Source organism: Cottoperca gobio, chromosome 17 (genome assembly GCF_900634415.1).
Source record: "Cottoperca gobio chromosome 17, fCotGob3.1, whole genome shotgun sequence".
Lineage (NCBI taxonomy): Eukaryota > Metazoa > Chordata > Actinopteri > Perciformes > Bovichtidae > Cottoperca > Cottoperca gobio.
Genome location: NC_041371.1, coordinates 13986187 through 14014129, shown reverse-complemented (window position 1 = coordinate 14014129; position 27943 = coordinate 13986187). Strand labels below are relative to the sequence as shown.

The window sequence follows — 27943 nt, the reverse complement described above, 5'->3', positions numbered from 1 at the left end:
ATTCAAACTAATACATATTAATTTACACACAGCACACCAGGTATTCCAGCAGATGATTTGTTTCTAAGACTCAGTACAAAATATAATGAAGATGCTGTGTATTTAACTGAGTGCAGTGTACTGCATTGGCAGAGGGAGGTGACTGCAGCTCATTTCTGCCCCATAGCGGACAAATCAAGCTGGTACTGCTGGCCAGTTTTTTTAATTTAATTTTATAAATCGTCGCTACTGATTGTCGCATTTGGATAAACTCATAATATTGAATGGATAGCCACTACCTGGTTGCATTGGAGAAAGGAAAATACAATTATTTGTTATTTTTATTTATGGGTTTAAAAAAAAAAAAAGACATTGGTATTTGTTATTAAAAATGGCACATTTATTGCTACATTACTGTTATATACACAACAGTTCTCTATATCTACTTTATATATAAAAAATAGGAAACTGGAGGCACTTTGAGGACATAGCCTACATAGATGTTGTCCCCAAACATGAGTGAAGACAGAGAAATTTGTAGCAGGTCATCTGTTGTGGAGGACAGAAAGGGTCTGTTAACAAAGAATATCAGGGGCATGTTTTGATCCTTGGATACTGCAGACATATCTTTCATGTAAAGAAATAAAAGTACAAGTCTTCAGTAGAGATTTTTCATATCACAACAACACCACGTTTTTTTCTGCTGAAAGGTTAGAGTAACTGACAAAGAAAATAATGTTTGGGGCTAGTCCGTGGGGCAAGAGTTGTGATAAAATGACAGGTACAAAAAACCAAATACTGTTACATATAAGTATCAGCTTACAATGATAAAGCTGACATATCATACAGCTGTACATACATATCTATGCACATGCCAGTCAAGGACAAAATTATACTTAACAAAATCAGTACATAAAAGATGAAGCATTTTAAGTAGTTTTCAGCGTCAAAGTTGAAGACCAGGGTATTAGTCATCTTACATTTAATGACACACAGACACTGACGCGGTCAGCGTCAACGAGTGTGATTCTTCATTTAGATGTTCTGAGACACTGTCAGATGTAACTGAAGTATATATGTTTTTATACATCTGTATTATAAAAAGGTACAACCTATAAATCCTCAAATGCAACATCATCCACCATGTAGCAGAGAAGTATTCAGGCACTGGTGAGTAACCATTATCAAAACTCCCAAAGTCAGGAAAATGACTAAGGCCACCCTTTTTGATTCATTTTATGCTTCATTTCATAATGAAACAGTGAATTATGTTGCAGATTGTGCAGACCGCCCCTACTGCCCCTTCCTCAAACTAATCAACAAGCTCAGCAGTGAGCTGGACATCAGGGAGAGGAGAGGGGGGTGTGCTGAAGAAAAATATTGTGTTTCATTTAAGAAAAACTGTCGCAATCACCAGAACAATCCAATTACAACTGGCCTGACAGGTTTGTGTTAACACATGCATTTTTTTTTCTTTTTCTATTTTTAAAGAGAGCAATATCACAACATGTGATGTTACAGCCAGATATGTTTGTCATTTCTAACGTTTCTAAGCACCTGGCACAAAAGAAAACACCTCACTTTGTTCCTGGAATCTAAATTGAGAGTCGTCTTACATTTAAACAATGTAAACAAAAAAAAGAAAGAGCATTCCAAAATGATAAAAACAAAACTCATACAACTATCTTACAAAGTAGAAAATAAAACGATAAAAAAACAATGATAAATCAATTCTACAAAAGGGAAGATCCTTACAACAGGCTTTGCAATTGTTCAAAAGGGGGGAAAACAAAACACCAAATGCTCAACACACAGCAACAACCAAAACAATTCCATAAATGGCGAGTAAATTCTCTACAGGGTAGCAGGAACACTCATGATCCCTTTCAATACTCTATTTCTGTCTTCTAGCAAAATGTGATTTACCACAATAAAAATTGCTCTGAGACTTAAGTTTAGTAAGTTCACCATGCTGAAACAGAGTCTTTAGGTATGATTTGACAGGGGCAGGTTGACCACGTGGCTGAGAGTGACTGACTTCATGTTGGTGAAGGAGCTGAGCAGTGAGGATGACATCTGTACGCTCGAGTCCGACCGGTTGGGATGTGCATGTGCACCTTTGCTTCGACATGACTGTGGTTCCTGGATTTGTATCGAGTCTTTGCTCGTGTTTGTGTCGGTGGATGGTCTTTCTCCGGCAGTCTTCCTGTTCCACTCGCATGGCAGTGACCATAACAGATGTACAGGACTTGAAGAGAGAAGACTCAGGGATCCACGGTTAAAAAGAAACAAAAAATTAGCCACCACGTGCGAGTCGGTGACTGTGGCACTTTTTCAGCCAAAGCAGGAAAAAATAAAATACATCCACAAATACCAGCATACCAAAAAAAGAGAAGGAGTCAGCTCTCTGATTGCCCGGTTAGTTGATGGATGTCTTCAAACCTACCTCTGTATTAAGTCGTCACATGAGAAGATAATAATGATGGCTATTTTATTTTAATCAAACACTATGCATTAGGCCTCTTTCGGGCACATGTTTCAAGGGGTTTTGTTTAATCATAAGATATAAACCCGGGTGTCCCTCTTTGCCTGTGAAGAATGTAAGACCTGCTTTTCAGATGGGAATGCCAATAATCATCCAACAATACAAATCCTAGCTCTGCTCACACAAGCAGTTGATCCAAAAAGTTTCATTTGATCCAAACAAGTTTTGCTCCCAACATGTAAAGCAATTTTTCTAAATGTCTTACAAAAACATGATCATAAGAATGTCCTTATGTCCAATTTCCACTGTCTCCAAACCGGTGTCCTTGGTTCAAAGTGTTGCCATGTTAAGATTAATACATTTTCCCTCCTGTAAGAGTGTGCTTGTTACTTTTGTATTCATAGTCAGGAATGTGGCCACCTGCTTTGTCAGTAATGAGGTGTGTGTGCGTGTGTGCTTTCCAAAAGTTGATTAACACACACTGAGATGCATGACAATGATAGATTAAGGCCACGTGTTCTAAGGGCTGTACAATCAACAGGAACTGGAAGAGAAAGGAGAAAAAACAAATTCATATTTTTTGAGAAAAAACAAAACAAGCTATTGTTCATTATATATTATCTTAGACACGACAAACGCCACTGTACAAGCTCTGTAGACTGACCTGAGAATTACATATGTCCGTCTCCTAGACCAGGGTGACCCCCACCAAGCTGCATCTGGGGGTCAACACCTGAAACTTTTTCCTCCTCTCTCCTCTTGAGGCAGGCAGCCTTTGGGTTCAAATTACGCTCTTTAAAAAAAAGGACCAACACAAAGATTAAAAAAACAGGAAGAGGAACTATGGGAACTCTCGAGAACATCTCATTACGCTTCACCCTCAGAAATCTTTTAAGAGATTAAAGCAGAGTTTTGAACATACAAAAGCTCAATACTAGAGAGGGAGAACAAAAAAGGGGAAGAGCAAAAGATAGGAAAAAGAAAAGATGAGAATTGCAGGCGTTTGGCAGAGGGCAGGGATATACTTCCTCATTTATTCTCCCTTTCTTCTCCATTTTTCAAAGTGACACGAATCAATAGCACAGAGAAAGCCAAAGTGAATGCCACACAGTAGGTGAGAACAAACCTAAAAGAAGAGATTTTCCTAAGGGTGAATGACTGGCAACTTGTCCAGCTACAATAAGAGATGGTTGGTTGTCTATGTGGATCAGACCTTCCTGTATTGGCTGACCTACCTCGCACCTGCTTCTCCAGGACCATTATGACCTGGACAGCCTGTTGCAGGATGATAAGCTTGGTCTGGGCCTTGTCGCTCTGCAGGTGGACCTGACACATCCTGCCCAGCTCTCTGAAGGCTCCGTTAATGTCGCGCACGCGCACCCTCTCCCTAGTGTTGTTAGCGTGGCGGCGCTCACGCTCCCTCTGCTCCTTCTCCTCGGCAGTCAGGTTCTCATCGGTCACCGAGACAACGCTGCAGCCAGGAGGAGAAGTGGGGGTTGGAGGGGCTGGTTAACAAACCCAAATCACAGCGCTCGCTAAACCTGGGCGAGACGTTCTCACTAAAAAACTGCAGTTACACTGTTTTAAACCTATGATGCTACTTTTAGCTTTGTACTTTTACCTCCTCAGAATCATTGTCCTGTTACTGGAAAATGTTTTTTATCTTTTATGCATGTCTATGTATGATGCCAATTTTAAAGCTCTTCACCCAAGATGATGAGACGAGATGGAATTGCTGAAGATCCCAGTGGAGTTGGGCTGTGTTGCAGTAGAGGGAGCGGAGGATAGGAATAATATTTTTTCGTAGATCTACAGTACGCAAATGATAAATAATACATCTTTCACAACTAAATGATCTCAAGCCAAGAACAAATATATTAGAGATCACGACACAACAGTCGACCTGAGGGACCAGATCTACTTTATCTGTCCTGAAGACTAACCAACCAACAATTTCTTTTGGTCATTGGGGTCCAGGATGGAAGTTGAGGGGATATGGTGACTGTCCAGCAGAATGAAAGAGAAGTTATGGAGGAGGGAGAGAGAAAGGGAGAGAGAGGAAGCAACACCCTCTGCCAACATAGAAAGAGCCACAGAGAAAAAGCCAAGAGAGACTGAGGGCATCGTGTTAAATACATCAGCAGTAATGTATTTATCTGAATGTGAGGAAGAGGAGGTCACTGTTGATATCTGTAAAAAGAAAATGACAGAGGACAGAGGAGTGGATGAAGAAATGGAAAGGTTTGTCGCAAATAACGGGGTGGCAAAATGAAAGAGTTAATGCTTGAAAGGCTGGGACATGCAGCACAGAGACACTGCAACAAAGCTGAAGACACAAGGTTAATACACATGACACAAGACAGCCCTGCTTTCATGCTAACCAGGGTGCCAGTGAACAGACAGGTACACGATGAGTGGAAAGTTTAAAAATAAAAAATAAAATAAAAAGACATTGAAATGCTGAAAAAAGGAAATTAAAATGACTTTGTAGTTTAATAAAAGCTTAATGAAGTAATAGTGGAAAAAGCAAATGAGCACACAAAAAGATGTGTTAATACAGGGCGAAGCAGAGAGACATGTAAGCATTTTCACAGTGGACAACAGACAGCCAATTATAAGACAAGGCAACACATACTGCATTAGAACAAAAAGCAGTCCTGTATGTGTTACCAGAGGACGAAAACCTTAGAAGATGAACTGGAGAATGGGCATGTCTTAAAAACAGGCACGCAGCTTCATTTCCTTATCCCATGTCCTCATTTCATCATCTTTTTTAGGATGGACTGCAAAATATTGCTTCAACTCACTGGTATGAGTTAACAATCACAAGTGGAGTGAAATGAATTGAAAAAGTAATTCTAAAAAGATTTGAAATGACTAGCACGACACGTCAGGAGCCGGGAAGTGAAGCCGTGTGGGAGTTTTATTTTGTAAAGAGGCCCTTCCCCTCCTCTTCCTTCCTCCCTGGACACCCACTGACCTCGAACTTGCTGCTCCAGGTTGAGTATAACGTTAACGGCCTGTTGCAGTACGATCAATTTGGTCTGCGGTTTCTCGTGGCTCAGATGGAGCTGACACATGCGGCCCAGCTCCTTAAAAGCCTCGTTGATGTCCCGCACACGTAGCCGCTCACGGGTGTTGTTTGCCATTCTCCTCACTTTCTCCCGCTCAGCCTTAACCTCCACTGGAAGATCTTCATCGTCTTCCTCATCATCCAGACTAGCGAAGAGCCAATGGCAGATGAGGAGGGAATGAAACAACAGTATGGGTACAGTTCATCAGTTCTGATAATAACTTCCCAATTATGGGGGGCAGTAAATTTTCCTAATAATGTCAACACCACATGGAAAGGGATGAAATTACAGAGCAACTCAATAACAAGTACAAACACTGCTACAAAAGGTGGATCACATTGTACGTAGTACCAAGAATAATGGAGCCCAAGAACCCTAAGTCAGGAACTAAAGTTCCCAACACATCTGAACTACCACAAAGATTAAGTAAATGACAAGTGATAAAAACATGAACAAGTAACAGCTTGTGAGATTCAATGTCTGATATTACAACACAGCCCAAGAACCAAAACCTGTACTTGGTTCTTGTGATCGAAATACGTGTAAAGAAACCAGAGAACATATTCCAAACAGAATGAACCTGCATCAACAATGAAGACCAGCAGTTTAAAAGCCTAAACTCGCTGACAAACAACAGCATATACAAGAATGTGATCCACAACTGTAGCAGTGTTTACATTTGTAATTTTATTACTTCCACGTTTAAGTCCCATTTCATGAAGTGTTGATCTCGTTTAAACTTCAAATTCTGTAAACCAGATTTTCTTCGAATCATTGGCTGTGAAGTCCTTCGTCTGTGTTTCTGTTCATTTACCTTTATATATTTGATAGATATTGATAAGCCTGTAATCTGTTTTTGGATGTGTATTAATATTTTTGGACTCTACTGCATCAAACATTTAAATGGGTTATGTTAAATTTTTTTAATGCCGTAAAAGCAGCTTTAGAAAGAATATATTTATATCTGGTCAGTCTTTCTTACCGTGCAAGAAAGACTGAGGCACAACTGATTTCAAAATTATTTATTGCCTGTTTTGGTATTCTATTGATAAATTTAATCTAAATTTAATCTAAAAAGGTTCAAAGACCATTTCCTGACACATATTATACTTAAACCACAGCAGCATGATATGCCATGAAATCTCATGCAGTGATAGATGAGTATAAATGTTTTTTAAAAGGTTTTAGACACCTCGTTCCAAGCCGGGCTTTCACGTCTTTTTTCTCGTCCTCTGACCTGTCGGTGATGGAGCAGTTTTCATCGTCCTCCTTGTCCTCTCGTTTGATATCAGAACCACTGGAGCGATTTAGGCTACCGGACAGGCCTGCCGAGAGTTAGGAACGATAGGATAGGATTAGGATACGAATAAGATAGATATAGAAAAATAATTACTTAACATTTAGTGATGGCAAAGTATTAAAACCCTTCCTGACATTAAAAATAAATAGAGGAGTGGAGAGCAACCGAAAGTCTCACCGGTGAAACCTTCAGGCTGAGAGCCTGGCTGGCCAGATGCGGGGCCGTGGTGACCATGCATAAGTCCTCCACTAGAGGGCAGACCGGCAGAGTCCTCATGGTGACCGGACATCTTCAGGACAACAATTTAACAGTGTTTTAATGATCTTGTAAGATGTATTTATATATCGTAAACTTACTTTTAATTTAAAATACCAAATTTAATTCAGTCATTTGCTGCTAATCTTTTATCTCACCAGTCCAGGCAGGCGACTGGCCAGTCCAAGTGCTGCGCTGGTGAAGGCAGGAGGTAACCCTAGGCCAGACGCGAGCAGACTGTGCATCTCAGCCAGGCCTGGCCCGCCTTGTCCGCTGGCGTGACGCTGAAGAACATTGATGGCTTCATCCAGACGGTCCTCCATTTTACTGGCCTACGGAGAATGAAGAATAATGGTTAATAAGGCAGTAGAAGGTGATGCCTGAATAACTGTAGCATCCTGTATTTTCCTCTGTATCTCTCACATGAAAAAGAAAATACATGTTTGCAGAACAAACAGGCTGAAAGCGGCAACCGTGTCTAGAGCAGACAGACAGTAAAATATAGAACTGAATGGAACAAAAGATGGATAGCTAAAGTCTTTGGGGTCTGTTCTGTTTTTCACCCTCTCTTTTTAGTGTGTTTGTGTTGTATTTTGTTGCTTTATAGCATTTTTAGCTGTGACCAGCAGCTCTATAGCTCGCTCTTTCGGTCCACAAAAACTTCCCCACCCTTTTGGTGACCAAGGTGCCCTAGGAGGCTGAAATTTGGCATGGAGGTTGTGTGTTTGTGAATGCATGAACATGTGGATTTATGCAAGACTGTGGTCGCAGTGATTGTGAATTGCTTGTTTAGTAGCCGTATGTAGTATTTAAGTCTATGGTTGTATCTGTAAAGGTGTATAAACGACAATAAATGCATGGCTGAATGTATGATAATAGATAAATGTATGGTTTTTATGATGTATAGATATATTTGCATTTTATTAATGTCAATTCTGCCTCTATTCAGTTGTTAACTCTGAGCATGTATAAACTCCAACTCATGTTAACTCACCATGGACTGACTCTCAAAGTTGGGTGAAGGTGTGGCCTGGCCAGAGGACCGAGTCCATTGGGATGCAGAGCCTAGAGAAAAGAAGATCACAAGGCTTTGTTTGGTACATCTGCCCTCATTTACTGTATCAGTTGAGCTCATGCTTTTTTTTTTCTTCTCTCACCTTGTGCCAGCAGCGGTATTTGATGTATGAAGTGTGTGATGAGATCACTTATGGACTCAGTGGAGGGACAAATGGGGAAGTGACCCCACCCTTTTTTATTTTCTTTACTGTGTTTTTTCTTCCCCTCTCATAAGTTATATTTGGATGGTGTGTGTGTGTGTGTGTGTGTGTGTGTGTGTGTGTGTGTGTGTGTGTGTGTGATAAAGATCAAGTGAAGGCTATGTACAGATAAAATTTACATTGTCTGTTATTTTCAAAATTGCTGTAAGATTTAAAATAATTCAGTGAATAGGAAAGACATTTCTATCAGGTCAAGATACCAATACCGAACTTATCTTCATTCTGCGTTTGTTCAGTGCCAGCGCAAGAAAATGGTCAAAACTAAACTCACTTAAATGTTGTAATGCTGTAGAGACGTTTTGTTTGTAGCTTATGAACTGCCATAAGAACAATTTCAATAGTTTGTAAATGTTTTCTATGGTTGCTATGCGCCTTCTCAGTTCTAGCCCGTTACGTCAGTTAGTCATCATTTCTAACTTAAAGTGGCAACAGACAACTTTTACTTTTACTTATTACTATAAAGTAAAGTTTGATTGCACAATGTAATGGCTATAGAATAATGATACCATCACCATAAGCCTTGCTTTCACTATGCAATTCTGTTTATCTACATCTGCCGTGAAAAAGGCTCAATTTTACGGCACAAAAGGAAGTGCGTCAACCTTTGCGCAACCAAAACAGGAAGAGGATAGCGTTTTTGCTTCCCCCGGTAGCTATCAGTAGCTTTGCCCAGTTACCAAAGAGTATCAATTTAAGTTCTGTGCAGTTACTATCCCAAGCAGTGGAAATAGCGGATGGTGGAACAACAGAAGTAACTGTGGAAAATAAAATGCAGTGTGTCCTGTATTGCCACTAGTAGTAGGCTATGAGGAAAACGGAAGCAATCCGGTTGTCTCTGCAACAACAATAACAGGTCTACCACTTGGAAACGCTAGGGCAGAAAAGTTACATTACAGTCATGTAATGTATTTTAAGTAATATGTTTTACTGAACATCCTGATACATATCAGATGGAGCTACATTTTCACTAAGAACCATTCAGGCTCAGTCAGAATGACAACAATACATTTAAAAAAGATTTTATCATCCCCTTACATAACAGGAAAGACCCCGTGTTGCACCGACAAAACAGCCAGGTCACTGCGAGTCCCCTGGAAGAAATGACTAGAGCTATTCCCTCACCTGATACAGCCTGGGGAGAGCCAGAGGGAGTAGATGGAGACGGAGGGTAGGTGTTACTGTGTGGGTCTGAAGGATAGATCTGGAAAGAGGAAGAAATAGTTGTTATATTAATGAAAAGGCAACTTATTCTTTTAACTTTATTATATTATAGAAAGATAACAATATGTATTTTATTAATACTTACAGATGCCAGGGCTTTTCCAATCTCATCACCTGAACTTCCAGGTACTGCTCCTCTATTGGCTTTTTTTTTGGGGGGGGGGAAATAATTTCAATTAGATGCTAAACTAAATAAATATTCTGTTATGTGACAATAGTGGATGAACACACTATTTCTTTTCACAAAGAAAGGGTACACATTTAAGGGTTTACCCATAATGGTGTCAGCCATAGGGGGTGTGTGGCTGGGGACTCCAAAGCTGCTGGAGCCAGAATGGGGGCCAGAGTGGGGGCCAGAATGGGGGCCAGAGTGGAAGCCAGCAGGATGAGCCCCGTTCACCTCACTGCCATGCATGGGGTAGTTTTGGGGAGAGAGGGGCAGTGGCTGCCGTTTCTGTAAAGCAAAGACACCCAATGATTTAAATGCACAACCAGACAGAAGCCCTCAATGATGCATTGATTTAAAAAAAGCCTCATAATGCCTTCATATAAAAAACAAGACCAAAGTGCAAAGGCATAACTTACCAGTCTGTCTTGGGGGTTGATGGCAGTGAAGGGAGCATGCTGGCTCAGATGGGGGGAGTTGCCCAGCATGGCAGAATAACCAGGCTGAACCATCGACCTGGCAGAGCCCCATGGATCAGAGGGCGGGTGAAGGCCTTCTGTCGGGGGCATCCAGTGGAGGAGGGGGGAGCAAGAAGGGCGAGGGATAACCAGCCACAGGAGATGAGAAGACAATGAAGGCCACATATGAGACATGTCACATTACTGTGATGACTTCATTCAACTGTGATGCACTATTCAGCACCCAGGCACCACAGGGTGTTCACTGGCATACGGCTACAGCACCTATGTTTATCCAGACTTCCATAAGGATATTATGGGGAGCAAATTTCACAACCATACTAACTATAAAGGAATATTCCAGGTCATTGTTTTTTAGGTGTCCAACACATGTTGCTGCCTTAACAACAAGTGTCTCTGTCAGACTGAACTTTTCAGACCAACACAATGAACAAGAGGAGGTTATGAAGGCAAATCTTGTTTCGACTGACCTTGCATGTAGAATGGTGGTGGGTAGACGTTTCCTGCCTTGGGGGGGGCTGGGTAGCCAGCATTGTCCCTGTTAAAATCCTCTCCTGAGGCTGATGCATAAACCTACAAAATGAAAAAAAAAAAAAAGAAAAAGAAAAACTATTCAGCTCAGTGGTTGTAAACTTTGTCATAAATCACTTGATTACGTAAACAAACTCTATGGTGTATCTAACTTGTTGCCTGTTCAGTGCCGTAAATACTATATATGCCATATTTCCTTTGAGATACTCATAAAACAGTTCCCTGGGCGCTTCCTTGTGCTGTATGCTTAGGAGGGTGACCACAAATGAATTTCCCCATAAAAATAGTACCTGGAGTTAAGTTTTCAAACAAAAAAACAAAACACATATGCATTAAATACAGCTCTTAAAAGTATGTGTTCCTAGAATCTATTTTTACGATCAGGTTTTACTACTTAATTCAATAAACAGGCTGTTGCAACATGTCTGCAGACTGGAGCACTGAGCATTATGTATCGAATGTGCAGTGTCAGTGATTTTATTGGGCTCTGTCTCCCATCTCTGTAGGGCTTTTACATTTTATCCTGTTAAGCAGAAACACACTGAGAATGGTTTACAGACACATAATTCACACTCTTTAACACAGGATGATGTGACCAGACAATGGGAGATGCACTCGGATTTGGTGCATAATGGGTATTAAGGAACCAATGTTCTGAACCACCATAGCATTCTCAATCAAGACTATTCTAGACGAAAAGCAAGTATCAAACTGCGTCTGCAAAACTCAAATCCAAATGGACTGAAGTTTTCTTCTGTAATTTGATTAAACAGAGAGAAAAAGGAGAGGGAAAAGAGGGGAGAGGAGAAGAGGGAACGGAGAGATGCACTCCTAATTACTGAACCATCTGCCGAATCCTGGATGGCAGCCAACTCCACTGGCAGCTGGGATAGAGGGATGGGGGAGGGAGAGAGAGAAAGGGGAGGGAGGCGGCGGGAAGGAGAGGAAGGCGGAGGGAGGGGGGTTTGGGGTAGAGAGGAGGGGGGAGGGGGAAAGGAAGAAACAGAGAAGAGGAGGAAATAGGGTGCCCAGAGAGCGAGAGTGGGAGGGAAAAAATGAGGTGGAGTACGAGCCATCAAACCCCAGTATGAATTCCCTTCAGTGATCTAACGGGTTTACTTGGCAGAGGAAGAAATGTGGCCATAAAGTAAAGGGCCTACAAATACAACACTATAAATACAAGATGCATATGAGTGACTGGGTGAATGAGTGACTGGGTGAATGAGTAGCTTCCCCCCCCCCCTCCTTTAAATCTTTTTTTTTTTTTTTACTTTAAATGGTGCAGATAAACAGCTGTAAAAGCTCGATGTCCTGTATTGCAGCTATTCTCCTGCTTTGCGAGCCAAGGAGAGGCTTAAGATGCCGAATGGAATTTGAAAAGGGGCGTAAAAAACATGACAACATGAGCTCCCATGGACTGACTGCAAGGGCTGAGATATAGTTCAGGGCTGCAACGTTTCTGGATGCTAGTACTCACCGAGGAGGGCAGGCCAGGGGGCACCTTCCTGATCTTTTTTGGCTGTGTGCCTGAGAAGAGGAAGACATCGTATAAGCACGCACACGTACACAAAAATCTCAACTTATTGCAGAAATGACTTTACAACCACCAATGTAGGGATTCATTCATGAAGAAATAATCTCTCCATCTGTCTTGTGACTACTCATTAATGCCTAATCAAAAAACGGTATATCTAGTCTGATGTTATTCAATGACTTTCCTCAGTGATTTCACTTTCTAAGCAGAAGTGAGATTTCTCAAACACTTTCAAAGCTCAACAGGAGAAGTGATGTTATAAACGGTCTTAAATATAAATCAGAACAAAGATAACCCTTTCTGTAAGGAAATCTTATGACTGTATTCAACACTGTGCTTGACATTATACTTTACAATCTTACCAATGGGCTCCTGTGAAGGTCTCCTGCGAGGATTGCTTCCCTCATAGGAGGAATAAAACTGGGAGTTGGACTTCAGGCCAGACGGGGAGAGGGCATCGGGACTGGGCATGGGCATTTCACTGGGCATAAAGCCCGGCTAGAGATGGTGAATAAAAAAGCAAAAGCTCATGTAGCGTAAAAGTAAATCATTATGGCAGTAAATTCAGAATGATATAGAGAAAGTAAATTGCTATGGGACAGAATTTCCCTAATAGAGCATTCGGAGAGAAGGGGTGACGCTTCTGACTGATTTACCTGTGCCGCAAATGACGAGTATGGTCCTCGCTCAGCCTTCCCTGTTTGAAGAAGCGAATATAAAATCAGGTCATGATTGTGAGAATTGGGCTTTTATGTCATTAAATCACAATCTGGCCATTCCCCTTTCTCCATTTGGGTGCCTCCCATCTGCTGTGTGAGTGTATATGATGATGTGTGGTATTTATGGCTGTGGACAGCAAAACAACAACAAATTGGCCCATTATAAATGGTTCAGGGGCAATTGTGCCAAACCTCTGTCCCCTCCCCTGACAGTTAAACAGAAGAGAGCTATAGGCTACCGCAGTCCCAAGGGAGAGCCTTGTTTGTGCATGGGTGCCCTTTACACCCCAGCACCCCCTCCCGCCCTGAACACACAAACTGCAACAACAACACACGAAAAAACCCCTCCTCCACATCCTCCCTGATTACCCTGTTCCCTTCATCCATTGCCACCTAAGCATAAATATGGCTTGCCCTAAAGTGGCACATTAGTGTCTAACCTATTAACGACTGCCCTCTCAAACAAACAACTCATTGTATTGGTTCAGTCACACAGTCCATTGATATAAACGTGCGCAATTCAATCAGCATGTTCTTCTGTCATTAAGTCCTACTACTTAAAACACAATGAGACCCACAGAAAGAAATTTCCCTGATTATCTTTGGTTTAGAAAAAAAAAGACATTGTGAAAGTTGTGGCGTTTAGCTTCAACAGCTTAGTTCAATTTAAACCTTCTTACCAACAATCCCTGATCCATACATGGGGGCAGAGGCAATGCCCTCTTGCTCACTGTAAAGGCCTTGTTCTCCATAACCCTGAGGGGAAAGACAGAAGACACATTAGGGATGTTAAAATAGATAAATAAAAATCAATAAAGCCCATTATTAGCACCTCTTTCACACCAAAGCAGTTTTGTAAGAAAATAAACTCTTAAGCGTTCATGTGAATGGGTCAACAAACATTATCAAACTTGGCTGTGAGACCGTGTGCCAGACTTAGTTTTGAGGCTGATACGGCTGTCTCAGGATGAAAGGGTGATTATGGGATTCTTCAGCAAATAAAGAGTTACTATAAGATCATAAAAAACAGCATAAATCCATAAATATTTCTCATATTGCATTTCAGTCCAATAAAAAAAACTTTTAATAAAATAAAATTAACATGTAAAAGTATGTGTGCAAATGAAGTTACAAGTGTGGACAGGTTGACATCATGTCTCTCAGAATGGTCCATTCATGTGCATAAGTTGTACAAATAAAGCACATAAATCCTGGTAGATCAGTCCAGTAGGATCTGCAACATCCATACGTCTAATCTTTCCAAAATACCCTGATACCCACTGCCAATAAACTCTGATATCTGGTCATTTGAGCGGTTTAGTGATAAGATCTTAACCCTTCTAAAATGCCAGTAATGGCAAACAAGTTTGATACGAGTAAGGATCTGGTAGGTAACATTAAAGCAGTTTGAGCTGTAGAAGTGGACTCACTATACCCAGTGAGATGCAAACCAACGATCTATGAGATATAGAGATTAATGAGACTGACTAATGCTTGTGACAGAGCTGGTGTATGGCTCCCTCTCAAAAGGCAATCTTCATAATATTGTGTAATGTGTGACTCACCATTATTTTATCGTTGACTGTGAATATGTTAATGTTATGTTAATATGTTGTTCATGGATCATGTGTCAAATGTCTCCTTATGAGTGTAATCCATATTCATTTCTAGTAAACTTCTCAAATTTGAGCCTGGTTTTAGCAGTCAAGTGTGTTGAGCTGAGGGTGTGCAACCAGTGTTCAAATACAGGTTGAAAACTTTATTATCCCATATGATACATTGTGTTTGTGTGTGTGTGTGTGTGTGTGTGTGTGTGTGTGTGTGTGTGTGTGTGTGTGTGTGTGTGTGTGTGTGTGTGTGTGTGTGTGTTGTATAAATTACATGATCACCCAAACTTGTGTTGTGTATCACTCAATAGCATGACATCTACAAGGCCACATTCTCTGTAGTAAATGAGGATAAACCGTACCCGTCCCTGGTTGAAAGATGGACTGTTCTGTTCTCCTGGCCCCCAGGGGCCGGATCCACTCCTCTCATCTATACCTGTAAGACAAAGAACTGGGTTAGGCCTATTAACCACGAAAAGGCAGACGCATTCTTAACAAGGATTTACCCATAGGCTTTGCAAAACTAAGTCTAACTTCAGAGAATGATGAAGTTGACCTGCTTTGATACAGGTTTTTTCAGGCTGCTCAAAGTAACCTCAATTGAAGAGCTTCAGCTCACACAGAGACAGCATAGTGACAGCGCTGTCACATAGCGTGGATATGAGCTGTAGGAAGTTTGAATAATTAACACCCAGTATGAGGCTCCCAGAATCATCCTCGACATTCTTCATTTTCCCACTCCTTTACATTTTCCATGCCAACAGTCATTTGTCCTCCATCTACTCTCACATTTGGCCGACACCTTCGCCTTAACACAGACGCACGCTGAAGGTCTCAATCTTACATTGTTGACGTATGTTATCACTGACCAGAGCACTCCAGCTTTCAGAGAGGTAAATGTGTTTGAAACAAGCGATTTTAAAGATTGGTGAAGCAGAAATTCCTGAATGTCTTCTTTCTCTCAATCTCCTCTCGTACTGCAACACAACATCTCTGGGGGAAAGCTGAAGCTTAATTGCGTACTGATTTGCATAATTGTGCATATTAATGAAGCTCAGCGCTATGAATATTCATATTTTTGTTTTGTTGTCTAATTAAAAAGCGGAGGGGAGAGGGGTAGAGGCGGGCTAGAATCATGACAGGATCAGCAGTAGAACAGACTGATGGGTCCACAGCGCTGAGAGCTGCTAGATTGCCGTGACAACTGTGATCTATACACACGACACCAGCAGAATAAGAGATGAAGAAGACAATGTCTTGTCCCCTCTCTATGGCTGACAGTCACTCTGCATGTCAATCAAAGACGATAAATAAAATGCATGAACCATTCGTTTTCACTGTAAGTCATCAGCACCCAAGATCCACATAAGAAAAGGCTCCAACTCAACAGTTCGTGTTCAAGGCTGCATTACACTTTTCTTGACAGTTTTGTTATTAATACTAAATTTAAGAAAGCCAGTTGCAGTGTCAACAAACAGTAGTGCCCGATAAAATGTGTATAGTGGAACAAACTTACATTTTTGAGACCACGTTTCGTCTGCCACACACCTACATTATTACCATGTATTCAGAACCATGTAGCATGTCAGAACAGTCTGGCAAAAAAGGCACAAAGCTAGTTAGCGAGACACGAACATGTGTTATTTTTACCCTCTTTAGAAGAACTGAGAATTGTACAGCTACTAGAAAAAGAAACGTGAACTGTCACCTTTCATTCCACAAATAGCAGGGTGCATTTGGCACTTTGCAGAAATATAAGTATAAGAATACCTTTTTCAAGGCAATGTAGGGTTAACAAGTGTTTCGGGATCAAATTTTAATGGAATGAATGGATTGTGTGGAGGAAGATTTTTGAGGATTAATGTGAATATTCACACCATAAGTATGGAATTATGGGATAAATGTTTAAGATGAATGGAACTAAGATAAACTAAGAAGCGGTAAAGGGCAAATTAAATTAATGTAAATGAACACATTCTTTCTAATTAACTGATTTGATGATAAGCAGATTAACGAAACTGAGTGAACTTGAGTTAATGATTTTTAAGACCTTATTGATAGTTATTTCTAAAATTATTCAAGAAATGAACTTTGCTGTATCCAGTAATTTGTAGAAAGGAGGCACTTTCATTTGACCGTACCAACAAAGTACGGGATATGTGAAAATGGCAGTTTCCTTGTTAGGGTCATTCATTCAGTGTATGTTATCCATGTGGTCCAGAACAAACTGGGCTGGCCAGGTTTTCTCCTCCATATTCCAGATAGATCTGTGTTAATTTCAGGTGGTTGGAAATATGTCTCTGCTTGAAATGTGAATACTTTTAACAGTAGCGATATCTGTTTCGGGTCTTTTACAATATTTAAATACATAAGCATTAAAAAAAAGGCCTGTACCTACCTAGACCTTTTGCCCCTATAATGAAAGAGTTGTAAAATGATTATCATGTTTTGTTCATCACTATCTCCAGCAGAGTTTCCTTGATTCAGACACATTTAGTTGTACCTATATTTGTTCTTCTTCTCAGTTTGTAATGCGTTGCTTTTTTGCCTGAGAATCCTGTTTCATTTTAACGATTAGCGAAACCAGAAGTGCCAAAACAATGAGAAAAACCATGAGTAGTGCACTTCTCAGACAGACTACCACGACTGGAGAGAGAAGAACGAAGAAAAGTGTGAGTAACATCAGACAAATTCTCTGGTGAACCCCAATGCACTTCTCCTCCCAGCATGCAACGCCCCTTTAAGCATGGCTAGTCTATAATTACACAGGAAGAGATCCTGGAAACAGACTGCCAGCCTGAGTCATAGGCTTCATGAGCAAAACTCCGGCACATACATTGACCAAACTTGCAGACATGTCTTGGCTTTTACATGAACACTGCCCCAGGCACCTATAACTGAGCGTGTCGTTTTGTCTACACACCTTCTTCCTTCCCTTGGCAAAGTGAGTCACACAGACACAAAGCATGATGTCAGGTCAAATCTCAAGAGAGTGAACACTGTTAATGAAATACTGAACAATGTACAATACCACAGGTCTAGCTGTTTTAACCTGTGAGTCACCGGAGACTTCTCAAACACAACAGTATGCATTAGCTCACTAACAATTAACAAATACAGCTAATATTTGTATATCCTAGTTCTGACACTGTAGGAAATGATGTACATTTAAACACGATATGCGCCAGAAATTCCAATTTGAAATTGCAAATCTATTTCTGACTTAATCATTCTTTAGTTTGTGTGATTCACTAACACATCTGTTTGAAAAAAAAATTACATTTCATGCAAATGTTAAACTCTTCCCCTTCTGCATTTCAGCCCATACCTAAGCTTAAAAATACATTTTGGGATTCTCAGTTTCCAGAGACCAAAAAACGAAAGTGCACTGAATTTACTTGTGACTGACTTGTGAAAGGGATTGAACGGCACATAAGAGCAGAGCATAGATGTTATCATCACTGGGGCTCTAAAAGGGAGGTTCCCCATAGCCACACATGTTAAACCGCAACATATCCCAAACCTTAACCATACTCGGGGAAAAAAGGCATCTAACTGACTTATAAGGAAAACACGTGGCAGCTGCTCCACAAAAACCAGGAATAAAGTTTGACCAAGTCAGGTTCTTTGAAGCTAATCATATACTAGCACAGCTTTAGGTAACCAGACAAAAAAACGTTTTTTGAAAGACCAATCGTTCTACATACAGACCGACATGAATCATAGACAGAGGTGCATTTTTCTTTTAGCCAATTATGATATGTGAATATCCAGCAGTACTGTGGTGACCTGTCCGGACTTGTGCAAGGTGGCCAATTTTAGATTTTGGGAAATACTCTCTTTCTGAGACTGAGGTGAGAAAATGCACACGCACAGACACAATTTGTATACAGCTAAAACAAACAAGATACAACTTTTCATTTAATTAGCTAGCTTTAGAGATGTTGGAAGGCGTATTCTTTTTACTTTAGAAAGAAGCATGCTAACCTTTACCCCTGCTTCCAATCTTGATGCTAAGCTAAGCTAATTGCTTCCTGGCTCCAGCTTCGTAGTTAACACTGAACGCTTAAAAAGGTGGCTTAGGTTTCTATGGACCTCATGAAACTCTTTTCCTGCTGTGAAAACGTGTCTCTATGAGAATCCACAGTAAATAACATGAATTTAAGCAGACCACAGTTGCTGTTCTTCGTGAAGTAGCAAACTATATTTTTTTAACAGCCAGCTAGGGTAAGTGTTAGATACTATAAAAGATAGATTTTGGGTAGAGTATAATTTATGGCTGAAGGACAATGTCACGAGCAGCCGTTGGATTGATAACATCAACATGTCTCTTTTGTAAGCACACACCTTGCTAAAAAACAAAAAGGAACATGTAAGTGGCCCTCAAGTGAATAGAAGAAATAGAGCCCCCTATACCCCTCCCAGCCTCAGCTTGTCTTGTCTTTCATCTTCGCTTCAATATCCGGTTTCATTTGTATTGCCGGCCAAAAGACCTACTGCACTTCTGGAGAGTTGAGGGTGACAGAGATAGGTTCATGTAGGGCAAGTGGATATGCTTCAGTGGGAAAAGCAAACCACTTTTTTTTGTATGACAGCAATGCAAAAAGGGCCCAGAAACACCAAAAAATAAAGCAGAAAATAAACCTGCATACATGTCTTAAAACTGACTTAAGGTCTAAGGTGACGATGAGGATGGATAATGGCTCCAGGGGGAAAAAAGTTATGTGTTGAGGAAAAGTAGAGTGCAAGATTGCAGGACAATGGAAAACACTTTAGTCACGGAGTAAGTAGAGGAGAATAATTGGGCTATTCCCATCAACCCCCACCCTCTGCCTTTGTCGTTAAGTGATTGAATGGCAACAGCTGAGAAGGTGAGGGAAGGGACACCTGCAAGGCGAGTATGAGGAAGTGTTAAGGAGATGACTCTTGATCTACAGAACATAAAATAACCTGGCAATCTTTCCTGAGGTTCCTTCCAATAATCTGTTATCTGAAACAGAATGCATGAGAACAAGTGGAGAACAGGAACAATTTCCCTTTCTATTACTATTCAAAATGTATGAATGTTGGGTGGAGTAGTGAGATGACATGAAGCTTTTACAGCCCATTACTGCCATGCTTTACTGTCAGTTAATGTACTAGGGAACATTACAAACCAATAAGAACATTTGAACTTTAGTTTTAGGTGAGAGGAAGGAAGAAAAATGTATATATGCTGCTATGTGTAGAGTATTGCTGCCAATCAAAATGTCATTGTGTTTAACATGAAATAACAAAGTATCTTGTCTTATCTTATTTTTCTGTTCTTTGTCATAACATTTTATTGACTTTTCTTTCTTTTTGAATCAAGATAATTAAATCCATAAGAATAGAGCATTTATATGAGAAGAAGAGAAAGTCCTAAAGATAAAGTAAACCAGAAAGAAAGAAAATTGTGAAAAATAAAAATAAAATAATCTGTTTTTGTCTTACCTGAACCTCCAAACTGACTGCTAGCAAGAGTAGTCGGCCGGTTCTTGCCGTTTGAAACTGGAGGCTCAAACATCTGAAATGAGAGAAATTAAACGGATAACTGTAGTCCATCTAAGACTTTGCTAAGTTGTGTCCTCTTCACTTGTGCCACGGTTATTTAGGTGGTAATTCAAACGATCCTATCCTATTCAGCCAGCAGCTACAATGGGCATGAAGCAATTTAGACATTCCAGCTTTGACTGAGTGACTGCTAACATTTAAGTGACACAACAACAACAGTCTCGTTAAAAAAAAAACATGGCTAACGTACAGCCTGAAATCCTTTAAACCCGGACAGACTGATCCATTCATGGATACCCTGATATTCATTCACATTTCAACATACTTGACAACGGTTCTGGACTTATTATGAAAGTTAAGATAAAATGAACTGTAAAGGATGCACATTAATTTCAAACAATCTTCAGAGAGATCTTACCGCGCTAAAATCCAGCAAGTCGTTGAGCTCCTTGTCTGTTTCCACTGCAGCCATTCTCTGCCGCTATTCACTTGGCCGTTTCAGTCTCAGCAAGTGACTACAAGCATAGGAAAGGAGAATATGAGTATATTTTGCCCATTTGTAAGATGGTTACTTTTCTGACCAGCAAAGGTACTCAAGAGTACAGCTCGATCTTCCCAAAGTCAAGTTTCACAGCGATTCTTCATTCCTCAATAATGTAACAATATTGTGACTATTGGGGCTTTCTTCAAAATACAATCAAAACAAAAGGAAGGGGATATAGGATATATAAACCAAGCAGTTTGACACATTCACTGTTTTTCACTCTGCTGTAACAGTCCACTAAAGGTTTAAGAATTTGACATACTTGCTGCTATTTTGAGGCCTTAAAAGTAATATTTAGCTTTTGGTTGGTAGAAATTGGGTCTTATTATCATTGTTTTGTTCATGCGTTTATGGTAGAGGTGCAGGCAAGTGGTTATATAATGCCATGGGCAACTGGACATTAGAGGTGTCTTCCTTTTCACTTACAAATAAGTGGTTCAGAAAATATAGTTAAACTGCAGACTTGTTTAAACATGCCTGAGTGCCTGTGTTGTTGCCTCTTTCATTTTTAAGTTGTTTCTAGTGGTGCTGTTGTGTCCCCATACCTCAACAGAAAAGCTGGTAAATAAAATGTCACAACCAATCTTACTTAAGGAAATATTAAGCACAACTCCAGACTTACATAAAAATGTCAATCTATTTCTCCAACCATTACACAGAAGATAATGATTCAGGCAGATGAGTCAAAACATTCACTTTGCTCAATACTAATACAAGTCAATTAAATGACATAGCATGACATACATAATCTAAAAAAAACTTAACTCAGACTCAGGTAACGTTTCCACCTTTGATACGGGTAAAAATGCACACATCGTAAAATATAATTTCTACTAGCACATTCTTTCAAGACCATCAAACTATTGAACAAGTACTGAAGACTCCCTGGTAGCCCACATATAACATGTTTCAGCCACAGACACACTGCCCTCGTTAGTCGGGCCCTGGACGCAGGCAGCTTTTTCTACCTCAAAAACCAACCTGCTCAAAAATCTCTTTTGAAATATTTACAGAGTAATAACACGACGTGCTGAACGCTCAAATAGGAAATGTACTGTATGAAGAGCCTGTATCAAAACAAATTCTGGCCATGTGTGTAAACATCTAAATATGTAGCTATCATTTCTACATGAAGTGGAAAAACCAGCAGAGTCGCTTTGCAATACACAAGCACAGTAATAAATACCAGCTATGGGAAATCATAATGTTGTAATTTTGTTTGTACTCAAGAGGTGTTGATAAAATTCTGAGTTCAATTTTGAGGCTGTAGTTTGTGAGCCTGTCAAGCAAATGTCCGTTGAGAAAAAGTGTTTCTCAGTTGGTGTTGCTGGGGGTTGAATGTGGCCATTGAGCCCCTAAGCTAAAGCAGTATTCCTGAGTTTGGAATATGCTGCCATTATTAGACTTTTGCTTTGTCACTTAAATTGTAAGTGTTTGAGCATGATGCTGACCCTGTGTCACTCTGTAAATTGCCGTAAATACTGGCCTAAGCTAAATGAGGATGTTTTCCACATGTGCTAATGTTGATATAACCTCCTCACTTTATTGTACAAGCAATATTGTTTGACTGCAAAATGATATGTAATGTTAATGTAATGTCTTTTAATGTTAAAAAAAATGGCGTTGCCAAAAGAGAACATAGGGTGCAGCGATCTGTCACCAACTCCAACTTAAAGTGATATTTAATTAAGAACAACTATAATTTATTAGATTAAATTAGCATTTTGTTTTACAGTCAATCAGCTGACCACTGTAAACTCATCCATATGTATATTTAGTCCAATGTTTTGTTCTGTTGCAAGTATTTAGTCCATTTAAATAAAACAAAGAAGCCAAAAATAACAAATACTACAACAAGCAGTAAGTATTTTAAACAATTAGGTTGGAGTTTAAGATTGTTCTGAGTCATGACCTCAAGTACATTTGTAACCTGAGATGATTTCACTTCTACCACTTGATTAAGTCAGTATCATTTTCAGGGCATGACTGAAGATTCACTTTTAGTCTAAAATAAGACAACTAGAAACAGAAAAGGGCAATTAGTTTCAGTAACTCAAGCTGTTCATTGCAAAAACTTTGCCATTGCACTATAATATATATCTCAACTTTATACCAATGTTGTATGTAATTCAGGAATGCTACTTCTACCGGTGACACTTGAAATATTGGGAACAATTCTACCACTTCGTCTATGTTAATTAAAACCGTGACAACACCAAAAATCAACAGTTTGTTGAAATAACATCTGCATCTGATTCCAAAGGCATTAAAAGGATGCATCCACTAGATGAAGCCTAACGGGGGAAAAACACAAAAATAAAAGTAATTAATGGTACAAATAATAATAATAATAATGAGAAATTAGTTTTTTCATAAGAACAAGCCAAAACACTTTGGCACAACTGAATCTAGTCATTTCTGCCTCTCACTGAGCTGAGGTCAAAATGGGGGATAAGTGTTTAGCCCCTCCTAACAAATGGAAGTTGCATACGCTTGTCTTGAGCACCCCCACCTCCGGCCTTCCCATTTGGAGAAAAGTTTAAGGCAGAAATACCCACACAACACCTCATACCTGGCGACAAATAAGAGATGATCTGTTATCAACAGCATGTTTTTTCATAGCTCATCGTTAGGTTAAAACCCTGCGGGACGTTTAAAAGGGCCTTAAAACCTGTTGCCTGCCCCTCACGTCGAGCAGGAGAATGGGGCACTAATGAACACAAAGACTCGGGCCACCAAAGTTTCAGTAGAACGGTCAAAACGCAACAAAATGAGAATAAAAGTCAAAATTTCTTGATATAATTGTTCGAAATTTGTTTTGAATGAAGCCAGATGGAATAAATAAGGCTTTAACTGAATTATTGTTGCTTGTTACAATGGTGGTTTGTTGTTAGTCGAGGTGGAGGGGGGGTAAAAAAATAATACCCAATAGTTATACTTTTAACTAAGATTTTATAATCATTTCACAATTTAGTGTTTTGTGCCTATGATTACAGCGACCTAAGCTACGTTAGTGAAACAGACTAACATCTTGATACCAGGTGGAAAAGAGAGCCATTTTAGCCACAACCAGGAATGTTGTACCGTTAGCTAAAACAGATCAACCACGTATGTCTACTTTAACGGCTAACGTTCATGCGTTTGTTTCTAGAAAACCGACATACTGCTACTACAGACAGCAAAATCCTAGGGGAGCTAGCTAACTCTGTCCGGTAATATGCTAATGTGCTGTAACGTTATAACCCACTGAAGTGAACAAAGAAATATTTTCCACCACACATAAGCTAATACTCGTAATAGTAATAACGCTGCAAGCTCGCTAAGGCCGAAGGGACGAAAATCCAAGACCCCGCTTTTCCCGGCTGTGGCACTCGGTTACAACTTGAACGATGCGCTTAAAACTTGATTATTACTCCGGTAACAACGTGACAGACGACTTCTGTTTGACATGCATATGTTTGTTATGAATGTATATGTATCGACATATTTACCTGGACTCAATTATATGGCATCCAACAGGGAGAAATCGACGGCCGCAGTAGAGAGAAAAACAAAGTTAGGGATAGGATCCTTCCCCCCGTGGTCCGGACTGTGGGCTTGATGAAAATGAAGAAAGACAATATGAACCACTCCTCCGTCGCCTCGTCTGGTTGATGTCTTCGTCACGAAACTAAAAACACGTTTCTAACACGAACCATAACTCTTAAGCGGCTCCGTTTCCTTATTGTTAGAGAAAATATAACCATTTCATTTTCCAAGTAGACATTTTAACAGCCTCCACATTGTCGGTTCCAATGAAGTGAGTATCACTCCGCAGCTCAGCCTACGGGGGGACATGGACGCTGAAACATCAGCGATGTCCAATCTCGGTTAAAACGAAGCAGGTTTCAAGAATCTTTTTATTGACGCGGTGATTATCTGCAAAATGAAAAATGCCACTGTTTTGTGGCTGTAAATACGACACAAAATGATCGGAGTAGCAATTCGCGGGGATCTATATCGACTGGCGGATGAGTACAGCGGAAAGCCCAACAGCCTAGACTAGTAGAAGATGGAATGATAATATCAGGGGGAGGACCAATTGGATACGACGAAAAATTGATTGGCAAGTGGGACGCCCAAATATATTTCATCATCAACCTTTAGGGCTGTCTCATTTTGCTTACGGGTTGCCTGCGTTTTAATTTCGTTCTCAAGCAGTGCGCTACAAAATGTTCGTGTTTCTGTGTGTCAAAGAGAGATGGGAGTATACCATTCTCAGTTATGCTTAACACGGATAAGATCGTAGTAAAGTTTCTTATAGAGGGGATTGTTATTGACCATGTCGTCTAAATTCATGGCCAAAAACAACAGATTGTGAGGGGACCTTGTTATAAATATATCCCAGAATGGATATTTGATAATATGTACAATGTTGAGATAATAACTATCATCATGTAATGCACCTTTTTGTCAAATAGTTCAAGTTTAGTCCTGTGTTTGATGATAAAAACATACTGTATTTAAGTTACTTAATGTTATCAAAAAAAATAGGCTAAATCCCTGAAAAGTATTTTTTAGCCATCACAGTTGCCTATATGTATGATAATATTTAAAATATTGTAATATATAATTACATAGTCACAATGTGTCTAATAGTTTTGGCTTTAGTTTTTAGTTTAGTGTTTAGGGAGAAACAAAAACATATGCAGTAAGAAAAGGAGTGCAACATGTGTAAACTCAGTGAGTGTTTTTATCTGTGTGTGGAAGAGAGAAATAAAGTGGCAGAAAAAAAGTAATTGTACAGCTTCTTGCTTCTTCTTTACATGAGCCAGCATCTAACTCACAAAAATGGCCGGGCTGCTGTTTTCTCATGAGCTTTACCTTGGTGGTTATGTAAACAAGGCTGCAGTTAATGTCAGCGGTTGTTTTTGAGACTTTCTAAAGAAAACCTCAACTGGTTTGAGGGGAAACAACCTAAATAACATCTGTGCTGGCCTTTACGAGAAAACTCAGCCATCCACTTTGTGGTTCGCAAACATGCACATACGCATATGTGCACACACACACACACACACACACACACACACACACACACACACACACACACACACACACACACACACACACACCTGTATGTCATTAACAGTGAGACTACCAAATGGGTTCCATATTATTCTTTTAGGACTAAATAAATGTATAAAAATGTACAACAGTATATTTTACCTAGCCAAAGTAAGAGTCAATGTATGCTTGAATTTGCATCGTTAAAAGACAAATACAGCTAAATGCGGTGAGTGTACAACTCTATATTTTTCCAACAGGGAAGGGAGCATTCAGTCAGTGTAAGTAGATCAACCTCATTATGACAAAACTGGTCTCATGTCACAGATGTACTTGAGAAGTTCCTACAGTACACCTGGGGAAAGATGGTGCATGCATTTGCCATGGAAGAGATGATATCGCAGCTCTACACAAAACATCAAACAATGTTTGGTTTGTTGCCTTTTAAAAAGTAGGACAAACGGCATGGAGGCAAAACATCAAGGTTGTGTGATAAGGCGCAAGACAAAAAAAAGAAGCTATATTTAGAGTGGAACTCCATTTTCCTAACCCCCAAGTGTGTACCCTCCTCTCCACCCACTCTTTCCTGGGCTCTCTTCTTCTAGACAAGCACCATAGCTTTGTAAATGGGTTACCCCCATGCAGCCACCCACGCATCAGGTACAGTATGAAAACCTGGGGCATCCTGTTATGACTTCTGGTTTCCTGTTTCCTGTGTGAAAAATAAAGCCCCCTATTTGACACACACATGCAAACACACTCATGTACTCGCATATCAAACAGAGGAGGCCTGGGATCAGCTGATAACACCCCATTCAAAATATATTAGTTTGAGTGTTTGTACTTACATTTTTGGGAATGTATTGAAAATATAAATATTATACTGATACGCTGGCGTGCTTTCTCTTTTTAGATTATTCCCAACAAGACTCAATCTAATATCTTAAGTTAATTTTTGACTGGGCAGTGACATTGTTGTGGTGAGTATTCAGCCCTGTGAAATATACAAAGCTGCTGCATTGTTGAGAGAAAGTTATTGTGCTATAAGGCTGACAAGAGCAGCTGTTTTTCCCCATTCTTCACAACATTTAATTTGTTTTTATTCCTTGTATACATATTCTCATTTCAGATGCCAAAGAGGAAGATGTACAAGTGTCAAGGGACCACTGAAACAGCGATAACAGCAGTGGGTGCTCATGTGTGAACTGTAGGCCCCTGTTCACCAGAAATATAAGAAATAACACCATTTTGTGACACACAACATGCTGCCACTGCACACCCCCTGCCAAGATACCTGAGCATCTCTCCCAACAGGGGTCAGCCGCATCACTCTTAATGAGCAGAAACATCTCTTCCTTCCTGTGGTGGCTCTAGCCTGCCATGCTGAATGCTCAGTGACGGTGTACACGGTTAATTGTCTTGGCACAAACTCATATCCCCGTTTTCCCGTCTTTTATGCTGCGGCTTCTGTTGGCGCTCTAACATATTTTAACATATTCCTCTCGTGCATTTTTTCATAGGTGCGATCGTTTTTTATCGTTTTTGGATGGGCGTTGTCGTTGTTTTTTTTAAAGCATCAATGTTCAGCATTTCTTCTGTTCAATACAGCCTTTACAATCTATAGACCACTCACTCACTCTCTCTTGTTTCTTTTTCAAGAAAAAGCACAATAGCATTCTGTTCTTTTTCCTCATTTTTAGCTCATCATCCCCTCCCCCTTTCTTGCAGATTTGAATTCATTAGCAATCAAAGAGCCACTGACAAACGCCCAATCTTAATTACCCTCTCATTTGCATATTTGCATATTAATGACTGCAGACTTTGCTGTTTTTCTGCTGCAGTAGTCCCCCTCCCATCAACATTGCTCAGACTTAGCCACCCCACACACTGCAACACTACGTCTTTCTCTGAGCTCAAGGCCTCACATTTTCAGCCTGAAGTTGACAGACATTCAAGGGAAGACCTTTCATTATCACTCCAGACATGAGCCAAACAGATGAAGCATTGTGCTTGTAATTTAAATGGAGGACTAATGCATTTCAGCAGGGCTTTAATTCACAGCCCCGCTCTTAGTGTCAGTCATTGTAAGCATAAGTAATGTATGCAGAATACACCACACACACACACACAGTACAGTATATTTTTGATTTTTCAGTTTGGTAGCATACAGCCTTTTTGTTAGTAATTGTACCAGAAG

At 40.0% G+C, this 27943-nt stretch overlaps 1 protein-coding gene across 7 annotated transcripts; it reads right to left on the bottom strand.

Moving 5' to 3' along the window:
* Positions 1–355: 355 nt before the first annotated feature.
* On the bottom strand, positions 356–24707 carry tcf3a (transcription factor 3a). Of its 7 annotated transcripts, none has more exons than XM_029452810.1 (20): positions 24195–24701; positions 20578–20674; positions 20100–20172; positions 14990–15063; positions 13701–13776; positions 12958–12998; positions 12664–12799; positions 12245–12294; positions 10707–10809; positions 10177–10313; positions 9865–10045; positions 9677–9735; positions 9493–9571; positions 8088–8158; positions 7252–7425; positions 7016–7127; positions 6731–6863; positions 3700–3935; positions 3129–3257; positions 356–3008 (listed from the first exon to the last, which is right to left on the bottom strand). In XM_029452810.1, the coding sequence occupies exons 2-19, from the start codon at positions 20629–20631 to the stop codon at positions 3136–3138; spliced, it is 1911 nt and encodes a 636-aa protein (XP_029308670.1). In that variant the 5' UTR covers positions 20632–20674; positions 24195–24701; the 3' UTR covers positions 356–3008; positions 3129–3135. The 7 variants fall into 7 exon arrangements, with proteins under 7 accessions (XP_029308670.1, XP_029308672.1, XP_029308668.1 ...); XM_029452812.1 differs by having other exon boundaries at positions 6776–6863; XM_029452808.1 differs by lacking the exon at positions 3700–3935 and adding an exon at positions 5445–5683 and having other exon boundaries at positions 24195–24699.
* Between the last annotated feature and the right edge of the window lie 3236 nt (positions 24708–27943).